General features: G+C 39.7%; 1 protein-coding gene across 4 annotated transcripts in view; it reads left to right on the forward strand.

Moving 5' to 3' along the window:
- The window catches only part of GRIP1 (glutamate receptor interacting protein 1), a 790,436-nt gene that overhangs the window by 706,497 nt on the left and 59,625 nt on the right, over nucleotides 1-24,314 (forward strand). For all 4 annotated transcript variants that reach the window (XM_027854162.1, XM_027854159.1, XM_027854160.1 and 1 more), the window contains one exon: nucleotides 864-1,009. In XM_027854162.1, coding sequence (XP_027709963.1) covers nucleotides 864-1,009 — 146 coding nt within the window. The remainder of the gene's footprint in view (nucleotides 1-863; nucleotides 1,010-24,314) is intronic.

The raw sequence follows: 24,314 nt of genomic DNA on the forward strand, positions 1-24,314 counted from the left end.
AAGTGAGGCAGGGCTGTGCAAAGTCACCAGCCTCATTCTGTCCTCTAGAGTCATCTCTGGAGCAAGGGGTAAGATATAGATCAGGAGGACTGGAGATGGCCCTAGATGCAGTGGGAGACCTTGGCCTTTTTAAGCTAAGGTCATTTCCAGGTCTCAGTTTGTCTGAGTAAACACCTATTCAGTGGTTAATGCTAGGTAAGAAATGAAGCAAGAAATGGCCTCTTTTACCTATCTACCCCCCCAAAAAAACAACAATCTGGGAGGGGAAAACCCTCAGGGTTTCTGGCTAAAACAGAAATTATTTCTATTTACACTCATTCAGAGCCATCAAAACCCAATCAATGATCAAGTGAAGCTTAGGCTGGGACCTACTGTTGTCCAATCTGTGAAAGCCAGTGATTTGGGTTTAAGGCATGGTGGAATAACTCCATTTGAATCCCAATGGGTTTTATCCAAGCAAGTACTTTCACAATCAAAACAGAATAGAATGAAAGTAACCTTAAAAAGGAATATTCAAATGACTGAAGGGAAACAAGGAAAGGCCAAATGCAGATGGTGGCATTTGAGGTCTCCCCCTGAGTGCAGTCTGTCTAGTGCCTAAATCAATTAGTTCCCTGTTTATTGGAGGGAGTAATAAATTTAATATTTTTAATACCTGGTAACTAAATGTCATGGCTGTCATCCCAAAATCGGTAAAAAAAAAAAAAAACAAAAAACAAAAAAAAAAGACAATTGTAAAGAAAATACATTTTTTTTTAAATTGAAGAATTATTTTCCTTCCAAGTCTGGATCATGTTTGATGATACTTTAAACAGCCCACTTAAGTGGTACTAGTTCTTCATGTGTTTCCATTCCTTTAATAGAACTGGGACCCTAGAACTTGGGGACAAACTGCTGGCTATTGATAACATCCGACTGGACAACTGCTCCATGGAAGATGCAGTTCAGATTCTCCAGCAGTGTGAGGACCTTGTGAAGCTCAAAATCCGTAAAGATGAAGATAACTCCGGTATTGCTCATAAACTTAATTAGAGTTGGTTTTTGTAATCTTGTCTTCCAGCTTCCTGAGTCTTTCAGTCTTGTCTCAGAGACGGTAGTTGGCATGAATCAGGCTGCCGAATCTTCACCCAATTTAGAATTGTGATACAGACTCTTAAAATGGGCATTTTCTCAGCTTCACACATACATAGCAAAGTAAGCTAATGGGTTTTGTTGTTGCTCAATTATTCTTCATTCATGTCTGACTCCCCATGAGCTCATTTGGGATTTTCTTGGCAAAGATACTACAGTAATTTGCCATTTCCTTCTCCAGCTCATTTTACAGAGGAGGAAACTGAGGTAAACAGGGTTAAGTGACTTGCTTAGGTCATACAGCTAGTAAGTGTCTGAGGCTAGATTTGGACTCAGATCCTCCGGAAGATATTTGAACCTAGGTCCTCTGATTCCAAATCCAACATCCTTTCTACTATATCATGGAGTAGACCTGCACAACCTGTGGCCAGCCAAAGGATTTCCTTTACATGCAAAGGATGTTTTCCTCAACATTTTTCGCTAGCTGCCCGAAATCCTTTAGCATGCTGTAAGTGGCCCACAGGCTGCACTTTGTACAGGCCTGTCATAGAGTGTGTCCTGAATATGAGAAGGAAGCCCTTTAAAGAGCTCTACCATGGTATGGCTCAGAAATAAAACAAAAGTTTTTAAGAAGGAAGAAATCACAGGTATTGAAAATCTTTTTCAAAAGATTTTTATAAAAGTATCACAAAAACCAACCAGAGAACTGTTGTGACATTGGTATGTGTCATCCTGACCAGATCTCAAATCACCAACAGATGGATTCATTAATATATCAAGGACCTATAATTAGTATGTATGGACATGCCCTCCACCAACATATGCCAACATAACAACCTGTCCATAACTTACAGTCTTGGAGAGAGTAGGGCTTACTCTGCCTGAAATGATGAGTGTGTTAACTCAGGTTGTCCGTATAGTGTTCCTTTCTGTAAATGGCCCCTTCTAACGTGGCAGCTAGGTGGCACCATAGTGGATAGAGCACTAGAACTGGAGTCAGGAAGACTCATCTTCCTGAGTTCAAATCTAGCCTGAGACACTTACTAGCTGTGTGACCATGGGCAAGTCACTTAACCTTATTTACCTCAGTTTCCTCATCTGTAAAATGAGCAGGAAAGGCAAACCACTCCAGTATCTTTGCCAAGAAAACTCCAAATGGAGTCATGAAGAATCAGACACACCTGAAATGCCCAAGCAATAACAACAAGAAAAGTATTCAGCATTTCTGTTCACATGGTCTAAAAGCTATGTGTACTCTAGTAATAAGATCTCGTGAAACCTAAGATAAAACAATGTATGATTCAGTTCCCCCAGTTCTCCCATCCTCTCTCTTCTTCATTGTTACTTTCTCTGATTTTAGCCAAATATTTTTTCTCACTGCATATGCTCTACCCTACCAGCAATGGCGGGTCTTTGCCCCTGCCAAAAAGTTCACGTGCTAGTAGCCATCTGACTCCTCCATGATTTTAAGCAGTTCAACAGCATTTTTGTACCATCAATTCCCACGGGTTTCAGGTATAGGCCACTATGTTGCCCATCTCAGGACCTGTGCTTTCTTCTGCTTGCCACCTTTCCAGCAAACCTTTGTCCTTACTGCCTGAATAGATTCTAGGATTCTTTGAAAGGCAGCAACTCTCCACCAAGAACTTTGTCCTTCAAGCTGTGTCTTGTAGGTATTGATAATTCACCATTCCAGCTTTAAATTTCATGCCACCCCTTATTAGATTCATCTGTGTTTATAGCTGCATTCTTCAAACTCAACCACTTCTGGGGTTTTGGTTTTGGTTTTTCTTTTCTATTTTGGATCAGATAGTGCTCTGCCTTTTGGGAAGCATATTTTGCTGCATCGACTGCCAACCTGAAGCAGACCTCAGCTGCCTTATTTTTCAAGTTAAAAGATAAGTATAGATTTTGCACGTGGCTGGGGATGTTCCAACATGCAAAGCCAGGGCATGCCAACAAGTTGGCAGCAACTTCAGAAGCAGCCACCGAGTAGTTGGACAGAAATGGATTCACATTTTCTGGTGTGTGTCTACCTTTTTGTTCATCACGTCTTCATATCTCCCAATAATCCTTTTCCCTAAAAATAATTTAGTGACTGTCCTGTGTAGGTAATATTTTGAAATCTTAGCGGACCTGCTATAATACTTGTGAGCTCATCGGAAGGTGGACACAAAACAGAATCCATAAATGAACATGAAGGTGCAGATCTGATTGCTTAAAGCACAGGCACTTGCCTGCATGGTATGATTTCAGAATAGAAAAATGTTGATCAATTGATGTAAGAAATGCCAAAGTTACTATTCTCTATTCTACATTTCTCCCTGTGCATGCCCTGTCTTCAAATATAAAACCTGCTGAGAGGGGTGGCATATAAAACTCCTAAGACCTTAGGTCTGAATGATTTGAATCAGATCAGGACAGGAGAAATTGAGTAGGTGAGAGAACCTGGTGCCTAAGTATCGGGGAGGGTACTGAAATAAAAGGACCCAGAAAAAAGAGGGCATGGAGGCAAACTTTACCTAGTTATTCATAACTCCTGATATTTACTAGCTGTGTGACCATGAGCATTTTACTTGAGCTCTGAGCTTCAGGCGACTCTCTAAGACTGTAAGTTATGGACAGGCTGGGATGTGGGCATGTGTTGGTAGAAGGAGTGTCCATACTTATTTACTCATAGGTTCTTGATGTATTAATGAATCTAGCTTCTGGTAGTTTGAGTTCTTGTCACAATGTCACAACAATAGCAGTGTCACAACACTCCCCTGGTAGTTTTTTGTGATGCTTTTTTTTAATCTTTTGTGTAGTTAATTTGGAAACCATTGCTCAATTTCATATACCTAATACTCGTCGGGTTTCTGTTATATAATCTTCATTCCATTGAGATGCATTGCCCAAGTTCCTCATCTTCCCTGGAATTATTGAAAGGATATACTAGTCCAAACCAGATCCCTCTCAATTATATACTATTACAGACCTGCTTTTAAAGTAAGTTATCATTCGGCACTTATGTTCTCATCATCCATATGCAGAAGAGATGGGAGATCCCAATGTTCTGTCTTGGTTCACAAAATGTCTTGATTAATGAAGCTCAAAAATAAACAGGAAAAAATGGCTAAGACATTTCTAAGACCATAAAACTCTATGGACTACTAATGTAGGAAGGTAGCTTTTTTTCCCCCTTTTAAAACCTAAAATTATTTTCTTGCACATATCTTGCTCTTCTGTCAAGATATGACTGATTGGAAAGTATTGATTAATTCTTGCTGCAGTCACTGATTTCCAAAGCATGGAGAGACAAACCTGAAATTGACTGATAATTCTTCGTATGGTTGGTTATGGAAATGTTGCCATCTTCTGTCATGAAATTTCATGTAGAACTTGAATATCATTTATAACTGTAAATCTCTGTGGATATATTTTGCCCAAACTTTGAAATGTTTCTGACAGTAATTGTAGATTGTATGTGCTACGGGTGGAGGCTTTCAATTCTTTATTTAATTCAATGCTACTTTCATCAGTCACAGCTAGACGATTTATAGCCACCCAGTATAACTCGGTTCCTTGGCTGGCATGCGTTGCTGTTAGCTTTAACACATTTTTGCTTCAAGATGTAAGCATTTTGTCCAGTGAAACCTCTCTCATTTCTTTTCCATTTATTTTACTCAAAGTCCTAGTCTTTTGGAGTCTCTTCATGGCATGCAATGAATTCAATTGAATGTGACAGATTCAAGGCCCTAATTCTTGGCACTGGAGATACAAAGAGAGAAATGAAATGGCCCCTGTCCTCAAGTTCATTCTGTTGTCCCACAGTTCCACAGTCATTAACTATAATGTTTTATTATGACCAATGCATTTGAAATAGGCCTGTCTATTGTTGAAACTTTCTCTAGATGACTCTTGGTTCTTGCCTCAGCTGCCCAGACTTATTCATGTTAAATGTTTTTTTCAATGGTGAAAAGAAATTGGTTTTAGAAGAGTGCTCTTTTCCTAATCTCTATTTGCCATTATTCTGACATTTTCCATTGGCCTTTGGTTGAATTTCCTGATTCAGTATCCATATTTTCAAACACAGCCAGCTGTGCCTCATACCAAGAAGCTTCTAAGCAATACCTTAGCATTATGCATTTAGTAAGGGTCAAACTGACAGCTATCCATTTGATTTGTATCTTCTTTCCTTTACTAGATACTCTTCTTTTTCGATCCATCAACATTTAACTTTCATAAAAGTCTCCAAGTGTGCCCTCACATTCTTTGAGGCTGCCTTTTTGTTATTTCTAAGGCAAATTATCTTTACCTATTTCCAAATAGAGGTTGGTGTAATTCCCTCAGCATTCAGTGAAGTCATTACCTGAAGGGCTGTGACTCTGAAGATTTGTTTACCAGTAAATAAGCCAGGGACTTCAATGTGAGTCATTTTTTTCAGCTTTTTCAAGTGAGACTGAGTTTAGACTAGCCGGAATATCATATTATAAGCTCCCAAATATGAAACATACTGTGATGGATGCCCCAGTTTACATTGTAAAAACAACAATAACAAAAAAAAAAAACTAGCTCCTAATGGAATAACTGCTCTCTCTCTGTTTCTTTCACTTGATCCCACAATATATGTACTGACTTGGGGGAGTATAAATGATCAGTTTTCATATAAAGCAAAAAGAATTTAGTTGTTTTTTTTTTTAAATCAGCAATGGAGTAGGAGCACTGTAACGCCATATATTATTCCGACATGTTAAGGTATAATGCCCATGTGACAATGAAAGAAAATCAAACTTGTGAGATAGAGTCTACGAGCTCTTTCTCTGAATAACTCGTTTGCTCAGGCTAGCCCCCATGAACTTTGGATGACCCATCAATTTTTGCCCTTGGAAGTTATTCTCCCAAGTCTGAGTATCCCTATTTGATCAAAAAAGCATCTGCCATAATGGATCCCAGCCAGAGTTTTCATTTTGTTAAATAGACAGCACTCAAGTATCCTGAAAATAACATCACAGATAAGTAATGCTGCCATTTTACATCTGTTTCATGGTGCCATTAATCTTCTTAACTAGAGTAGAGCCGTGCAAGCAAGTAGACTGGCCTCCTTTCATGCCTTTCACTAATAATTGCAAACCTTCTGCTGTGATATAAATGCTGTTTATAATACCATTAGCATCTGCTTAATCTTACATGAGAGCTCTCTATTGACACAGCATTTATTTATCTCAAAAAGTTGCGTTTCTCATTTAACCCTAGGATAGCCTCCTTCTCATCATGAGGACCTCAGCATGGGCTGCACTGGTGGGGCACTTCTGAGCATTTATATTTTAGAAATATTATAAAAAGTAAATTCTAAATGGCAGTTCTTATCCATATCAAAAACTGAGGGACTATAAGGATGCCAGTTGGGCTAAAGCTTGAGTAGACAGATGGATCTGGAAGCACAACTTGAAGATTACTTGAGCTCTATCTATCTGAACAGGGAGCAAATTCGAGGTCTGTGATGTTGTTGATAAAAATGAAATATCTAGTGACCACTAAAAGTGGTCACAGCACTTGAATGAACTGAGTGTCAGCCATCTGGTGAGGTGGAGATCTTCTAGGACTTCTCATCAGCCAAGATAGTGGAGTAAAAGCAGTGACTTGCTTGAGCTCTCCCCCAAGCCTCTCCAAATACCTGTAAAAAATGACTCTAAGCAAATTCTAGAGCAGCAGAACCCACAAAAAGATAGAGTGAAACAAATTTCCAGCCCAAGACAACCTGAATGGTTGATGGGAAAGGTCTGTTGCACCAGGCTGGGAGAGGAGCACAGTTCAGCGTGGGCGCACAGGCAAAGACCAGACCTCAGCGAACCTAGAGCAGTCAGGGGACTGAATCATGGGAAGCTATGGCGGTTTCCAGACTTCTTAAACCACGAATTCCAAAAACAACTTAGAAGGGCAGTAGGAAAGGTTTATTGGACCTCAATGAGAGACAAGCTCGGTCCCAGGCTCAGTCCTGGCACAGCCCCAGGGAGGTTGCTGCTTCCAGAGCTCTCAGCCCACAGATAGTGGGGGGATCAAGCAGCTGATCGGAGAGGGATTGTAGGGATCTCTTTGCTGGTGCTGAGACAGAATTCTCTTGCTTTGCCCGTGCTTGGATCTGGTGGCAGTCCTGGTATGAGGAGAAGCTTTGGCGTGGTGGTGGAGAGGGAATCCTCCTCACAGTTCCAAGACAGAAAAGAGTGCTTGTGGTCACTCATATACCAGAGCACAGGCCAAGAAAGGAGTAAACACCTCTCCTTTGATCATACCACCTTGGAAGAACTGAAAATTTACAGGTCCCTAAAAGTATCTCTGAAAACAGCTGCACAAAACCCCCAAAGCATAGACCACTACATTCTCCACACTGGAAGCAGACCCCTACCTTAACAAAGAGTTTAAAAGTCAAGTAATTGGCTGGGAACATGAGCAAACAGTGCAAAAAAAAAGTCAGACTATAGAATCTCACTTTGGTGACAAAGAAGATCAAAACATACAACCAGAAGAAGACAACAAAGTCAAAGCTCCTACATCCAAAGCCTCCAAGAAGAATATGAATCAATCCCATGGAAGAGCTGAAAAAGGATTCTGAAAAGCAAGTAAGAGAAGTAGAGGAAAAACTGGGGAGAGAAATGAGTGATGCAAGAAAATCATGAAAAACAAATCAACAGCTTGCTAAAGGAGTCCCAAAAAAATACTGAAGAAAATAACACCTTAAAAAATAGACTAACCCAAATGGCAAAAGAGATTCAAAAAGGCAACGAGGAGAATGCCTTAAAAAGCAGAATTGGCCAAATGGAAAAGGAAGTCCAAAAGCTCACTGAAGAAAATTCTTCCTTAAAAATTAGAATGGAGCAAATGAAAGTTAATGACTTTATGAGAAATCAAGAAACTATAAAACAAAACCAAAAGAATGAAAAAATATCTCATTGGGAAAACAACTGACCTGGAAAATAGATCCAGGAGAGACAATTTAAAAATTATTGGACTACCTGAAAGCCATGATCAAAAAAAGAGCTTAGACATCATCCTTCAAGAAATTATCAAGGAAAACTGCCCTGATATTCTAGAACCAGAGGGTAAAATAGAAATTGAAAGACTTATCATCTGCCCTGCCACTGTGTCCTCCAGGACTTGCCATCAATCAACCAGTAGTTATTAAGCACCTACTGTGTACCAGGCACTGATGATACAAAAAGGTGCAAGAGAGTCTTTGCCTTCAAGGAGCTTATAATCTAATGTGGGAGACAAGTAAATAAATATTACAAAACAAGCCACCTACAGGATAAATAGGAAATAATTAACAGAGGGAGGGCACTGGAATTAAGAGTTGTTAGGGAAGGCTTCCAGTACAAGATGGGATTTTAGTTGGAACTTCAAGGAAGCTAGAGAGTTTGGTAATTGGAGTGGAAGAGGGAGAGTGTTCCAGGCTTGAGGGACAGCCAGAGAGAATGAACTGAGCTGAGAGATAGAATATCTTGTTCATGAAAAGCCAGGAGACCAGTGTCACTGGATCAAACAGTATAGATTGGGGAGGGGGTTATGGTATAAAAAGACAAGAAAGGTAGGAGGGTCTAGGTTATAATGGACCTTGAATGCTAAACAGAACATTTTGTATTTCTCCTGGAGATAATAGGAAGCCATTGGAGTTTATCGTGTGTGTGTGTGTGTGTGTGTGTGTGTGTGTGTGTATGTGTGTGGGTCTGTCTGTCTGTCTGTGTGTGACATGGTCAGATCTGTCCTTTAGGGAAATCACTTTAGTGGCTAAATGAAGGATGGATTGGAGTGGGGAGAGACTTGAGGCAGGTGGACCCATTAGCAGGATATTAGCAATAATCTAGGTGTGCAGCAATGAGGGTCTGTACCAGGGAGGTGGCAGTGTCAAAGGAGAAAAGGGGGCATATTCAAAAGATGTTGCAAAGATGAAATCAACAGACCTTGGTAAAAGCTTGGATATGGAGGGGGTGAGAGAAAGTGGAGAATCCAGGATGACTCCTAGGTTATGATCCTGAGGGATGGGAGGATCGTATTGTCCTCTATAGCAATAGGGAAGGTATGTATATGTGTGCATATGGGGTTGAGGGGAGTTTGGGGGGAAATGATCTTGAGTTCCATTTTGGATATATTGAGTTTCAGATATCTACTGAACATCCAGTTTGAGATATCTGAATGGCAGTTGGAGATGCAAGATTGGAGGTCAGCAGAGAAACTGAGGCAGGAAAGGTAGATTTGAGAATCATCAGCATAGAGATGGTAATTAAATGCATGGTAGTCAATGAGATCACCAAGTGAAGTACTATAGAGAGAGAAGAGAAGAGGGTCCAGAATAGAAGCCTGTGGGATACCTACAATTAGAGGGTGTGATCTGGAAGAGGATCTGGCAAAGGAGACAGAGAAGGAACAGTCAGATAATTAGGAGAACCAGGAGGAAGTGGCATCCTGAAAACCTACAGAGAAAAGAATATCACTTGATGCTGTCAGGTGATTGACGGTGTCAAAGGCTGCAGAGAGGTCAAGGAGAATAAAGATAGAGAAGAGGTCGTTGGATTTGGCAACTAAGATCACAGGTAATTTTGGAAAGAGCAGTTTCAGTGGAATGATAAGATCAGAAGCCAGACTGTATGGGGTTAGTTAAGAATAGAGTGGGAGCAAAGTGGAGGTACCTATTGTAGATGGCCTTTTCAAGGAGTTTAGCTAAAAAGGGCAGATAGAGGATGGAAAGGGCAGAGGGGACGGAAGGAACATGTGAGATTTGTTTTAGAATAGAGAAGACATGGGCGTGTTTGTAGGCAGTAGGGAATGAGTTAGTAAACAGAGAAAGATTGAAAATAAGTGAGTGAGATTAACAGAGGAGATGGGATGAAATGGGATCACAAGAAGAGGAGTTAGCCTTGGTAAAGAGTAAGGTCACTTCATCATTTGAGACGGGGTAAAGAAGGAGGTCATGGCAGATTGCAACTGAGTGATAAGAGGTGGGGAAGAGGAAAGAAGAGGATGCTCATGGCAAACGGTCTCAATTTTTTCTGTAAAATATAAGGTAAGATTCTCATCTTAGAAGGTGAGTAGAAGGGGGACTTTGGGAGTTTTGAGGAATGAAAAGGTTTGGGAGCGCTGTTGTGGAGAATTTGGTTTAGTGAGTTTAAAAGAGAAGTATAGTATAGAATTGCCTAGCAGCAAGTAAGGCCCAGTTGAAATTGTGTATCATAAATTTGAGAGGACCTACTCAGAACGATTGCATGTTTTTTTTCATCTTCGTTCAGCAGCGCATGTGTATAGGAGCATAGGTGCTAAATGGTGGGAGTGAAGTAAGGCTGAGGCTTGGCTGGATGTAACCGCAGATATAAGGAGGCTAGGGATTCAAGAGAAGAGGACAGTGTAGAGTTGAATTGGTTCACCAAGGGGTCAAGATGGAGAAAAGAGAAGAGAGTGGTTAGTGTAGGGGAGATGGCTTGGGAGATAACTGAGAGGCCGTGGGATTGGAGGTCACAGTACAAATGAAGAGTAGGCTTTTGTAAGGGAAGGCAAAGGGAGAGTTGAAAAGCCAATAGATTATGGCCAGCTAAGGGGATTTCAGAATTCTTGAACACAGAAGTGATACATTTGTGGGCAATGGCAGGATCAAGGGTATGACCATCTTTATGTGTGGCTGAAGTGGGGTGGAAGATTAGCTCATGGGAAATGAATGGATTGAGAAACTGACTGGTTGGGGTGTTTGAAAGAGAGTCAATATGTATATTGAAGTCCTTTAGTAGGAGGGCAAGAGTTGGAGAGGAAAGAAAAATTGTGAACCAGGTACTGAACTCATTGAGGAAGGAAGGAAGAGACTGGGGGGTCTGTAGATAACAACTACCAGGATTTTGATCGGATGGTAGATATGAACAGCATGAACCTTAAGGGAAGAGAGGTTACTGAGTGATGAAGCAGAGGGAGAAACTCATCTGCTCCCATGGGTTTATGATCATGTCTACGGTTCCCAGATATTTAGATCCAGGCCCCATCTGTCTCTTGAGCTCCATTCCAGCATCATCAATTATTTATTTTCAAACATTTTAAACTAGACATCCCAAAGAAATTGCAGACTCGTCATGACCAAAATGCAGTTCATCATCTTTCCCTCCAAAGCCCACCCTTCTCAAGCCACACTATTACTGGCAAGGACACCGTGATTCTACCAGTCCAGTCTCAGTCTCATCCTTAACTTTTTACTCACACCGTGCATCCAATCAGATGTCAAATCCTGTCATCTCTGTCACCACATCTTTCATATACTTCTTCTGACCTAGGTCTATGGCACAGAGAAGGAGGGAAGGGAAGCAAAACAGGGAAGGAGGAATGGAAGGAAGAAAAAGGGGAAAAGAGACAGGGAGGGAGGGAAAAAGCAAGTTGGATCAATCCCCAAGCTGAAAGTTTCTGCACTATTAATCTAAAAGATAAAACAAATATATCAAGGGAAGGGACCGAAACCTAACTTCTCAGTAAAACTAGATCACTAAGGTCCACAATTACTGGATCAAAAGTTTCACAGTGGTGCATGAATTGTTTTAAAAAAAAAATTACCACCCTTCTCTCAGGCTTGATCCCATCTTTCTTAATTGAAGGTATCACATATCAGCTACCAAAGGATGACAGCAGCTGTGACCCATCCAAATAGAAGCCTGTTAATGTGCTCTTTGGAAAGCATGCACAGCTTGTATTACTAATATCAGCTGAGGAGCAAGAAAGGGTGAGCCACAAAATTCCAGGGGTGCAAAGAACAGCTTATCTTCAATTTGGTAACTATTGAACACCCTCCCACCCCAAACATTTGAACATTTCTGCTGCCTTTGTTGATGATCTCAAAGCCTTTGACCATCTAGTTCTGCCCTTATGGCATATTCATGTCCTACACACACTACACAAAACAGAGCCAAATGTAAGAACTCTAGAGTGTTTGGCATTCACATGGAAAGCTACTATATTTAAAACTTGCCACCAAGGCCATAATGTTTAGAATAATGGATATAAAATATGAAATCTTTCAGGGAGATATTTTAAGCCCCTTAGACGAGTTCTGCTTCACCTTACTGTGTACAATGTTCTCCTGGTTCTGCTCATTTCACTTTGCATCAGTTCATGTAAATCTTTCCAGGTTTTTCTGAGAGTTTATCATTTCTTAAAGCAGGATAGTATTCCATCGCAATCATTTACAACTTGTTCAGCCATTCCCCAATTGATGGACATCCCCTCAATTTCTAATTCTTTGCCACCACTAAAAGAGCTGCTATAAATATTCTTGTACACATAGGTCCTTTTCCTTTTTGTTTTCTATCTCTTTGGGATACAGACCCAGTAGTGGTATTGCTTAGTCAAAGGATATGCATGGTTTTACAGCCCTTTAGGCATAGTTCCAAATTACTCTTTAGAATGGATGAATCAGTATGTAACTTCACCAACAGTACATTAGTGTTTTAATTTTCCCACATCCACTCCAACATTTGTCATTTTCCTTTTTTGTCGTATTAGCCAATCTGACAGGCATGAGGTAGTAGTTCAGAGTTGTTTTGATTTACATTTCTCTAATCAGTAGTGATTTAGAGCATTTTTTTCATGACTAGAGGTAGCTTTGTTTACTTTGTGTGAAAACTGCCTGTTTATATCTATCTTTGACCATTTGTCGATTGAGGAATGGCTCTTATTTCCATAAATTTGACTCCATTTTCTGTGTTTGAGAAATGAAATCTTTATCAGAGAAACTCACTGCAAAAACTTTTTTTTTTCACAGTAATGATTACCAACTATGTATGTCCCTCCATCCTATTTTCCTCCTGTTTATCCTACTCTCTCTCTCTCTCCTTTTACCCTGGTCATTCTCAAAAGTGTTTTGCTTCTGACTTTTACCTCCCCCAAACTGCCCTCCCATCTATCAGCTTCGCTCTCCCTCCACCCTTCTCTTATCCCTTTCTCCTTTTACTTTCCTGTATGGTAAGATAGATTTCTACACTCGGTTGAGTATGTGTATTATTCCCTGTTTGAGCCAATTCCTTTGAGAGTAAGGTTCATGTACCCCCTCTCCTCTTCCCCTATTTGTCCCTCCACTGTAGAATCTCTTTTAAGTCTCTTTTATGTCAGATAATTCATCCCATTCTGTCTCTCCTTTTCCCCTTCTCCCAGTTCATTCTTCTTTCTCATCACTTAATTTTATTTTTTTTATATAATCATACTGTCACATTCAGCTTACACCTCTACTTTCTGTCTATGTATACTTCTTATAACTGCCCTAATAATGAGAAAGTTTTTAGGAGTTACAAATATCATTTTCCCATGTAGGAATATAAACAGTTTAACCTTATTGAATCCTTTATGATTTCTCTTTCCTGTTTACCTTTTTATGCTTCTTTTGCATCTCGTATTTGAAAGTCAAAATTTTTTATTCAGCTCTGGCCTTTTCATTAGGAATGCTTAGAAGTCTTCTATTTCATTCAATGCCCACTTCTTCCTCTGAAGGATTATACTCAGTTTTTCTGGGTAGGTGACTCTTGGTTGTAATCCTAGCACTTTTGCCCTCTTGAATATCATATTCTAAGCCCTCTGATCCTTTAATGTAGAAGATGCTAAATCCTGTGTTATCCTGACTGTGGATGCACGATGTTTGAATTTTTTTCTTTTTGGCCACTTACAGTATTTTCTCTTTGACCTGAGAGCTCTAGAATTTGGCTATAATATTCCTTCAAGTTTTCATTTTGGAATCTCATAGGAAGTAATTCTTTCAATTTCTATTTTACCTTCTGGTTCTAGAATATCAGGGCAGTTTTCCTTGATAATTTTTTTGCTGTTTAAACTCTTTACTTGATCATGACTTTCAGGTAGTCTAATAATTCTTAAATTATTTCTCCTGGATCTATTTTCCAGGTCTGTTGTTTTTCTAATGAGATATTTTTCTTCTATTCTTTCATTCTTTTGATTTTGTTTTGTTCTTTCTTCTTGATGTCTCATAAAGTGATTAACTTCCACTTACTTAATTCTAACTTTTAAGGAATTATTTTCTTCAGTGAGCTTTTGTACCTCCATTTCCATTTTGCCAATTCTGCTTTTTAAGGAGTTCTTCTCTTCAGTGAATTTTTGTATATCTTTTTCTATTTGACCAATTTTGCTTTTCAAGACATTCCTCTCTTCATTGGGTTTTTGTGCCTCTTTTTACCATTTGACCTATTCTGTTTTTTAAGGTGTTATTTTCTTCAGTATTTTTTTGTGCCTGCCTTTTTTACCAAGCTGTTGACTCTTTTTTTATGATTTTCTTGCATCACTCTCATTTCTCTTCCCAGTTTTTCCTTTACCTCTCTTACATGATTTTCTGAAATCCTTTTTGAGCCCTTCCATGGCCTGAAACCAATTCAGGCTTTGGATGAGGGAGTCTTGACTTTTTGTCTTCTTCTGAGAGTGTTTTGATCTTTCTTGTTACCAAAGTAACTTTCTATGGTCAGAATTTTTTCTGCTATTTTCTCATTTTCCAGTCTATTTATTGACTTTTAACTCTGTGCTAAAGTGGGGCTCTGCTTCCAGGGTGGAGGGGGCACTGACCCAAGCTTCAGGTTTTATGTGCAGCTATTTTCAGAGGTAGTTCTGGGGACCTGTAAGTTTTTGACTCTTCCAAGGTGGTATGATCTAGGGAGAGGTGTGTTTACTACTCTCCTGTACTGTGCACTGGTTTGTGAGTGAGCACAAGCACTCTTCTCCACCCTGGAACTATGACCAGGATCCCTGCTCCCCTGTCGCTGCACGTTCGAATGTGCTAGTGCTCCTCCTTGCAATAGGACTAGGACCCCGGGCTGTGACCCAGATCCAATCACCTTACCACCTGTGGGCTGAGAGAGTTGGATGCTGCCAGGGCTGCCACTGATTCAGTCACCTTAAGGCCTGTTCCTGTTTTGCTGGGGCCAGGGCTGCACTGGTGTGGCCTGCAGTCGATGGTGCTCCTCTCTCACCCTGGTGCAACAGACCCTTCCTAATGACCTTCTGAGTTGTCTTGGGCTGGAAAATTGTTTCACTCCATCTTTTTGTGGGTCATGCTGTTCTAGAATTTGTTTAGGGTCATTATTTAAAGATATTTGAAGGGGTTTAGGGGAGAGCTTAGGTGAATCCTTGCCTTTACTCGGCCATCTTGGCTCCATCTCCTATGCCTGGCCATAAACACATTATCATCTCGCCTAAATAGAATTGAGTATGTCTTCCAAATCAAAGAGGGAGTCATATCCAAATATTAATCACTTGATTTTATGTATGTATGTGTGTGTATATATATGTATAATCTTGAGATATATGGCTCTATCAAAAAAAAAGAGGAAAAACAACACATCAAAGAGTTTCTTTATCTAACAGGGGTTCCTTAAGCCTTTTCGTGTGTGTATTCTGGACCCCTTTGGAAAGCTTATGCAGCTGATGGTTTGCTTCTCAGAAGAATGTTTTTAAATGCACACAAAATAAAATATATGGGATTACAAAGAAAACCAATTATAATGAAACACAACTATCAAATTAAAAGCAACAACAACTTCATGGACTCCAGATTAAGAATCCTTGGTCTAATGGAACTTTTTTCAAAGGATGCCATTTGAACTCAATAAGCATAAAGTTCTTAATGCATACCAAGTAAAAAGAGAGACTGAAGGCTTCAAGCTTGAATTCAGATTTCACATTGAATGATGATAAATGATACTTATAAATACCTTGGTCTCTTCCAGTAAAAATACATTGAGCATAAAGTTATCATGGAAGAAGCCATGACTTAGTAAGTTAGGACTTACTGTCATAGTGAAATTAAAGCTTCTAAGGAAAAACACTTTAAAGCAATTCACATCATTGTAATACTAGCCTTAAGATACTTTCAGAACCATAAAATGTTTCCAAAGCTAACAGATTTGGAAAAATATTCTAACAAAAACCTGTAAGATATTAATGAGACCTGGGGTCCATCATCCTAAGGCAACTACGGAAAGATTGGTACTTTCTCATCGTTACGGAAGAAGACAATTTTTAGACTTCTCAGAGCACACGAGAAAAAAGATTAAAAATTTACAGAAATCCTTTTAGAACCAGCAGACATCACTTTACTGATCAGTAGTAAAAGTCGACAATAGGTATATACCATCAGATTTGCTGGACCTAATGAAAAGTGGTTTACCTCCAAATGGAGTCTCTGGAATGAATAAGACCCAAAAGTGGAATCCAAAGGCCTGCCATGAGTTGAATCCATATGAACTCAACCAACAACGTGTCAATACACATGCATTGAACAAATGGTTGTTGTACAGATATGGAAAGAGGGGTTTATGGTGGCAATTCAAGACCAAGTCATTGCCACCAGGAATTACAGATGGGTTATCCTTAAGGAGGGCAAACTTATTGATCTATGCTAATTATGCCAGGAGGTGATAGTAGCCGAGCAGCCCATTTTTGCAGGCTTTAAAAATTTAGCACCTACCAATTACCCAGCAAGACACAATCTGGTGGCTGGAGTTATACGTGAAATGCCTACTTGTCTTTCATGGACTGACAGATAAATCTCCACACTATAAATATAGACTTCAAAATATCCTGGATCATTAGCCAATTAACTTTGACAGAACTGGACTATTTTCACAGACTGAACTATTGTTCAACATCCTAGACATAGGCGCAGCTAGGTGGCGCAGTGGATAGAGCACCAGCCCTGAAGTCAGGAGGACCTGAGTTCAAATCCGGCCTCAGACCAAACACTTGACACTTACTAGCTGTGTGACTGTGGGCAAGTCACTTAACCCAAATTGCCTAAAGCAAAAAAAAAATCCTACACATAACAGTGAGCCGTAAAAATTGAAGAACATCATTTTAATAGCAGTAACCATATCAAATATTCATAATCTCCAAGCTAAATGGAATAAAAAACCTTTCAAAGTATAGGGACCTCACAGAAGAAATCAGTCATGTAGAAATAGGAAGAGGTACATATCATGTCCACTATCCTGTCTGTTGTCATCCACAAAACACTTTCTGTGAACCTACAGAAGATGAACCTGAACTTTTAGTCACTTACAAAAAAGCAAGTATTTTATCCATCTATGCAATAATCCTTGGAACATTAAATATGAAAGAAGTAACAGCAGAATAGTAACTTGTTCCAAGACCATTTCTATCTGAACTGCATTTATAAAATGAGGACAAGATGAAAAGTAATAGCTTATATTAATATAGTGTTTTATGATGTGCAAAGCTTTTCATGTATTATCTTATTTGATTCTTACAATAATCTTGTGAAGTAGATGCTTTTATATTATAACCATTCTAGAGGTGAGGAGAGGATAAGTGATTTACTTACAGCTAATGAGTGTCTGGAGGCAGCTAGGTGGTGGAGTGGATAGAGCATTGTGTTTGGAATCCGGAAAAGTCATCTTCAAGAGTTCAAATCCAGCCTCAGACAGTTACTGGCTTTGTGACCCTGGGCAAGTCACTTAACCTTGTTTGCCTTAGTTTTTCATCTGTAAAATGAGCTGGAGAAGGAAATTGCAAACCACTCCAGTATCTTTGCAAGAAAACCCCCCAAAAAAGGGGTCACAAAGAGTTGGACACAACTGTAACAATTGAGTAGTAACGAGTTTTGATGCTGAATTAGAACCTAAGGCATCCTAACTCCAAATTCAGTGCTTTATGCACTACACCATACTTTTAGTGTATCTGAAAATATTTAGGGGTTTTAATGGATTACAAACTCAGTATAAGTATGGTGGAATTCATGTGGTCATGGGCTAGATTGAGAAGGGGTAGCTTGCAGGCAAGAGGAAGGGGGACCTACTGTACTCTACCATAGTCAGACTACATCCAGAGTATTGTGGTCAGTTCTGGGCATTTTTACAAAGAACATTGATAAGCATCCAGAGGAGGGCAACTAGAATGGTGAAGAACCCTGAATTCATACCAAATGAGAATTGAAGAGACTGGGAATGTTTAGCCTGGATAAGAGAAGACTCAGGAGAAATGTGATAGTTTTCAGTCAACAAGCTTTTATTATGTTTCTGCTATCTTGTTTCTTTCTCCACAATGTCTCTTGTGTCTCTTACCTTTCCTCTATACACAAGGCCACCATTTAAGTTTAGGTCTTCATTACTTTTTCACTTTTTTTGTGGGGAGGGCCCTAGACAATGGGGTTAAGTGACTTGCCCAGGGTCACACAGTTAGTAAGTGTCAAGTGTCTGAGACCAGATTTGAACTCAGGTCCTCCTGAATCCAGGGTCGGTGCTCTATCCACTGCACCACCTAGCTGCCCCTTCATCACTTTTTGCCTGAGCTATTACAGGTGATGTGACTTGCCCAAGGTCACACATAGAAAATGGAAGTCTAGCTTAGGTCTGATGATTCCAATTATATCACTGTTTCATTGCACTATATGTACAATATTGGAATATTCTGACATTCATCCCACCCTTTCCAAACTATTGTAAGAGCCTCATCACTTATCTCCCTGCCTCAAGATTCTCCCCTCTTCCAATCTGTAGAGACTAATATCACCAACTGCCCACTAGGCATTTTGAACTGGACGTCCCTTAAGCATCTCAAATTTAGCATGTCCAAAACAGATCTCATCATCTTATACTCACTCCTTCTGCAAAGTTTCTATTACAACCTTGAGTATCACCATCCTTGCAGTCACAAAAGTTCACAATCTTAGTGTATTATCCTTAACTCATTTCTCCCCATTTCCTCCACATGCCAGTAGCCAGATCTTGTCTTTTTTGTCACCATTAATACTCTTCTGGTTTAAGTCCGCACCACTCTTACCTAGTTTGGAACTCAAGAAAGGGACTAAAGATGTGTGTATGTATCTTTGTAAAAGTGTGTGTATACACACATACATATATGTTGTGTGTGCACATGCCTATGTGTTATGCACACGCACGTGCATGTTGTGTACAGCCACGCATGCATCTGTTATGCATATATATGTTGTATGCATACACATATATGTTGTGTGGTATTATTTGTATATACATTCATATATGTATAAATGCGTGTGTTTGCATCATCTGTGTAGATATGGTCATTGAACCCATGGAAACTGATCAGATCACCAAGTGAGAGAAAGTAGAGAGAAAAAGGAGCCCAGGGCAAAGGTAATGGGGTACATGCATAGATGATAAGTTAGCAAAAGAGGCTGAGAAGGATTGGCCAGAAAGATAGGTAGAGAACCAAGAGAGAACAGTGTCACAAAAACAGGGAAGGAGAGAGAGAGGGAGAGTCAGTCAGTTAAATGTTAAAAGGTCAAGGATCAATGTGAGGACTGAGAAAAGGCCATTAGACCTGGCAGTTAAGAGCCCATTGGTAACTTTGGAGGGAGCAGTTTCAGTTGAATGGTAAGTTCAGAACCAAATTTTAGAGGTTTTAGAAAAAAGAGGAGAGGAAGTGGAGGCACTGAGTGTAGATAATTTTTTGAGGAGTTTGACAAAGAGAGGAGACATAGAGTAATACTTTGAGAGGATGGTGGGATCTAGTGAGGGCTTTAATATCTGAGGGGCAGTCACATTTATGAGATATCCAACTTGATCTCTTTGGCAGGAATAGAAACAATGATGAGGGGAGGGAATGAAGGAGGCGGATTTCAAAGAAGTAATTTTAGGCTCAAAGTGAGGAAAAACTTCGGTCCAGAAGGTGAATTGGCTGCGTTGAAAGGCAACAGATTGTTCCAGAAAAGGTCAGAAGACCACGTAGCTGCTGTGTGGTAATGGGGATTCTTCTTCCAACATGAGTTGGGCTCAGCATTCACTGAGATCTCTTCCAACCTAGGAATTTTCAGATTCTGTGAACTGCCTGGAAGAATCCCAGAGTTTGGAAGCTTCCCCTGTTGTATATCATAGCAGACAGGCAGCTGGGTTTAATGGATGGAGCAACAGACCTGGAATCATAAAGACCTGGGTCTAAATACTGCCTCTGCTACTTTTGTTGTTGTTCACTCATGTGAACAACTGATGTCCAACTCTTCATGACCCCAAGGACCATAGCTCCTTCCATCCTCCACGATCTCCTAAAGTCTGTCCAACTCATATTTCTTGCTTCCATGACATTATCTATCTTTATAACACTGAGCCTCAATTATCTCATGTGTTAAATGAGAGAATTGAACTGGGCAACCATTAAGATCTTTTCCATCTCTAAATCTGTGATCTTGTGATGCTTTTTATGATATAGAAAAGCATACCAGCAATCTCTCATTGGGTACTGACTGTACAGTGACCCCCTCCCCTCTAACCAAGAGGCTTGCTATATATGCAACTGGACCACAATGTTGGAAACATGAGATTGAGTAAGCCAGTTAAATAATGGCTTACCTAAGACAACCATATGAGGTTTCCTGAGATAACTTGTATCTTAACTCTGCTGACTTTTACTGGAAGGATGCAAAACCCAGAACTGTGTCTAAAATGGATTGGACAAAGGCAGGCCAAAGAAAGAAAGCAGCTTATGTTTAGTATAAAGAGATCCTTAAAATTGTAAGTGGTTTCCATCTATCACAGAGCATAAAAAAATGGATAAATTTGACTTTCATTCACTATATAAATCAAACCTTATTCTGATGATGCACTTAGCAGCCTATTAGGGGCAATCATTCACCTATTACCAGCTGCTTAAGCAATGGAGTAGAGGTAGCTTTGTTGCCCAACAGTTGTAGCTTTTGAGGGCCAGATGTCAATTTAACCAGAGTAAACATGTCCTGATTTGAATACAGTTTTTCCTAAATTTAAGAGGTTTTTTTTATTTCTTTTTGTTTTGTTTTTGGTTTGGACCCACGAATCATTGTGTGTGAAACTTCCTAAGTGGGAACTACTGCCATCAATTCAACTTAGCAACTCATCTGAAACTCCATCCATTGGTGCAGATTTGCAAGCCATCTCTACATCATCATCGTGGAGGCTTGCCTGGGGTGCCAACTTGGTCATGGAGCTGCTTTTGTTGTTGTTCAATAGTATCCAACGCTTCATGACCCCATGGACTATAGCATGCAAGGCCCTTCTGTCCTCCACTATCTCCTGAAGTCTGTCCAAGCTGATCTTTCTGACTGCAAGGCTGGTCTTTTCTCTGTTACATCGCACTGCCTTTCTATGGTGATAGACTCGTTGTAAATGAGCTCCTGGAAGTCTGGAATGGGATGTAGCCTCTAATTCTCTTGGTATAGCACCTAGTCACTACAGGAACTTGGAGCAAGTGGAAAAGGTGAACGTCTTCCAGAGCTCTGAGTGTGGAGCCAGAAGTTGAACAGATGTTGGCTGGATAGGACACATGATGTGTTTGTCCCTCTGCCTATGACATTCCTCTGCAGACCGTTTCCATCTGTATTCACAGTAATCCTTCATTGAGCTTGCTGATAATTGAACTGTTAACTCGAGCTTTTCTTTCCTCCTTATTTTAAGGCTTTATATCCTAACAGAACAGCTGCCCTTTCTAAAAACAAGGATACAATAATGGTTTATTTGATGCATGCCAGCCTTGAAAACTAAATATTCGGTTAAGGGAGCCAGCAGGCCGTTTCATTGTGTCTTTAGCTAGAGAATTAAAGTGTCCATTTCACCATTCAGAAGCCATGGGCTAAAGGAAGAAATAATGAAAACTGGGCATGTTTTTGAAGTATTTCTTTTTTGCGAAAGAAAACCACTTCAATTTCTAAGTTTTCATAGAATTGGCCCTGTCATTATACCTTTTACATAAGGGTGATAAAATGGTATTCATGTCCCTTTTCTTTCTGTTTAGCCTAGTTTTCACTCATAGACTTCTTGTATACTCATACTAATAGTGCTTAATAATGGAGATGCTGTTTCAGAAGGGGAGTAATCATGGAACAGTCATACAGTGCGTCCTGTCTTCTCAGAGCATAGCCGAGAATGGATTTCCAATATGTGAGAGGTGGAGATGGTCACCCAAGCCATTGATTTCTCATTAATAATATGGCTTTTGTTGTCATTGCTATTAAGATGTTTTTTCAGTTGTCTGACTCTTTGTGGTCCCATTTGAGGTTCTGTTGGCAGAGATACTGGAGTGGTTTGCCATTTCCTTATCCAACTCATTTTACAGATGAGGAAACTGAGGCAAACAGGGTTAATCAACTTGCCCAGAGTGACACAGCTATTAAGTGTCTGAGGCCAGATTTGAATTCAGGAAGATCAATCTTCTGACTCTAGACCTGGCACTCTATCCACTGAGATACCTCAGTGGATATTATTATTACTTAATATTATTACTATATTTTAAAAATATATTTATTTTGTAATAAATTTTGTAAAATTTATTTTGTAAACTAATTTTGTAAACTGTAATGATCTGGATCCTTTTTGTTGTTATTGTTCAGTCTTTTCAGTCATGTCTGACTCTTCATGACCCATTTGAGGGTTTTCTTGGTGAAGATACTGGAGTGGTTTGCCATTTCCTTCTCCAGCACATTTTACAAAGGAGGAAACTGAAGCAAACAGGGTCAAGTGACTTGCATAGGCAGCTAGTAGGTGTCTGAGGCTGGATTTGAACTCAGGTCTTCATGACTCCAGGCCCGGTACGATATGTACTGTACCATCTAGCAGCCCCAATCTAGCCATAGGATCATAGATTTAGAACTGAAATGGACCTTAGAGGTCATTGAATCTGACCTCTAAGTTCATATATGAAGAAACTGAAGCCCACAGCAATGGAGTGACTTACTTGTAGTCATAATGGTAGAAGTTGGCAGAATAAGGACCTGGCCCCTGGTCTTTTGATTCCGCATGCAGCCCTCCTTCCACCACACAATGCTAGGTCAGTGTTCACCTTCTCTGACTTAACAGCAGCATCGATGCCCTGATGCATTTAAGTGACTCCTGAAAATATCCTGCCATTTTTCTCAGCTCTAGGCAATGAATTGTGGTGTTGTGAAAACAGCAGGATGCTGAGTTGGTAGACTGAGCCCTGACATTTACCGGGGTGACCTTGAGTCATTCAATTTGGCTCTCTTTATGTCATCTATAGAATGGTGATAATAATAATACTTGCCCTATTTACTTCAAAAGGTTGTTGTGAAACAAATGCTCTATAAGCTATAAAGTGTTGTATATCTGGAGCTATTGTCATCTGTTTCAAAAACCCATACCTATAAACACTCCTTTGCCTGTTCTTCCCCTCTGTCTCTGAGCTGTTCCATCGCCGCCAGGTATTTGTACTGTTCTGATGCACATTGTGATATGAGCTCCAAAAGGCTTAGTCAGCCAGACCAATCAGTGCTCTGGACTCTTAACATCTTTTCTTTTTTTTTTTTAATTTAAATTTTTTTTTTTATTTTTAGGCAATTGGGATTAAGTGACTTGCTCAGGGTCACATAGCTAGTAAGTGTCAAGTGTTTGGTCTGAGGCCAGATTTGAACTCAGGTCCTCCTGACTTGAGGGCCAGTGCTCTATCCACTGCGCCACCTAGCTGCCCCTGGACTCTTAACATCTTAAGGGGCAGGTGTTGGCTCCTAAGTTAGTCTAATGGCAAACAATTATTAAACACCTATTCTATGCCAGGCTGTATGCTAGGTGCTGGGGATCCAGAAGCAGAGACAGAATATTTCTGCCTTCTAAGAGCTTCCATTCTATCAAGGGAAACAGTGTGTCCCCATGTAATTTTATCCTGCTAATACCGTAAATTATTCGTGTGCCTCTTTACATTGTCTTCCAGAAACTTCCAGTCAGATGAATTATTCACAGTTTTCTTTTATCTAGGACAATGAGTCCCTTCATTGGCACTGATAACCTTGAGTACACTGGCTCTTTTTTCAGAAATCAAAGGTCTGAGGTTGCTACTTTCCCTGAGAGAGTTGAATGAAAGTTTTATCTGAAATGACATCTTTTGAAGATATTGTCCTATAGCTTCCTACCTAAATATCTACATATATTTATATGTAAACATTTGTGTGTATAGTTATGTGAGGATACAGACATATAAATATGAGAGATTTGCATGCTTGTGTGCTTATATTATCAAACTAAATATATGTAAATGCATATATAAAATATATACATATCACATGATACATATATTGCATATACCCACATATATGCACAACATATCCCCTTATAACCACATATTCATTTTACATGCACATAATACATATACACACGTATGCCTATATAGACACATACATGTATAAACAGATACACACTCATATACATACACAAATATACCTAGAGACATACCATATGTATACCTATATAGGCACATGTATGCACACATAGAGATACTAT

The sequence above is a fragment of the Vombatus ursinus genome, unplaced genomic scaffold, assembly GCF_900497805.2.
Source record: "Vombatus ursinus unplaced genomic scaffold, bare-nosed wombat genome assembly UNPS02010320.1, whole genome shotgun sequence".
NCBI classification, from domain to species: domain Eukaryota; kingdom Metazoa; phylum Chordata; class Mammalia; order Diprotodontia; family Vombatidae; genus Vombatus; species Vombatus ursinus.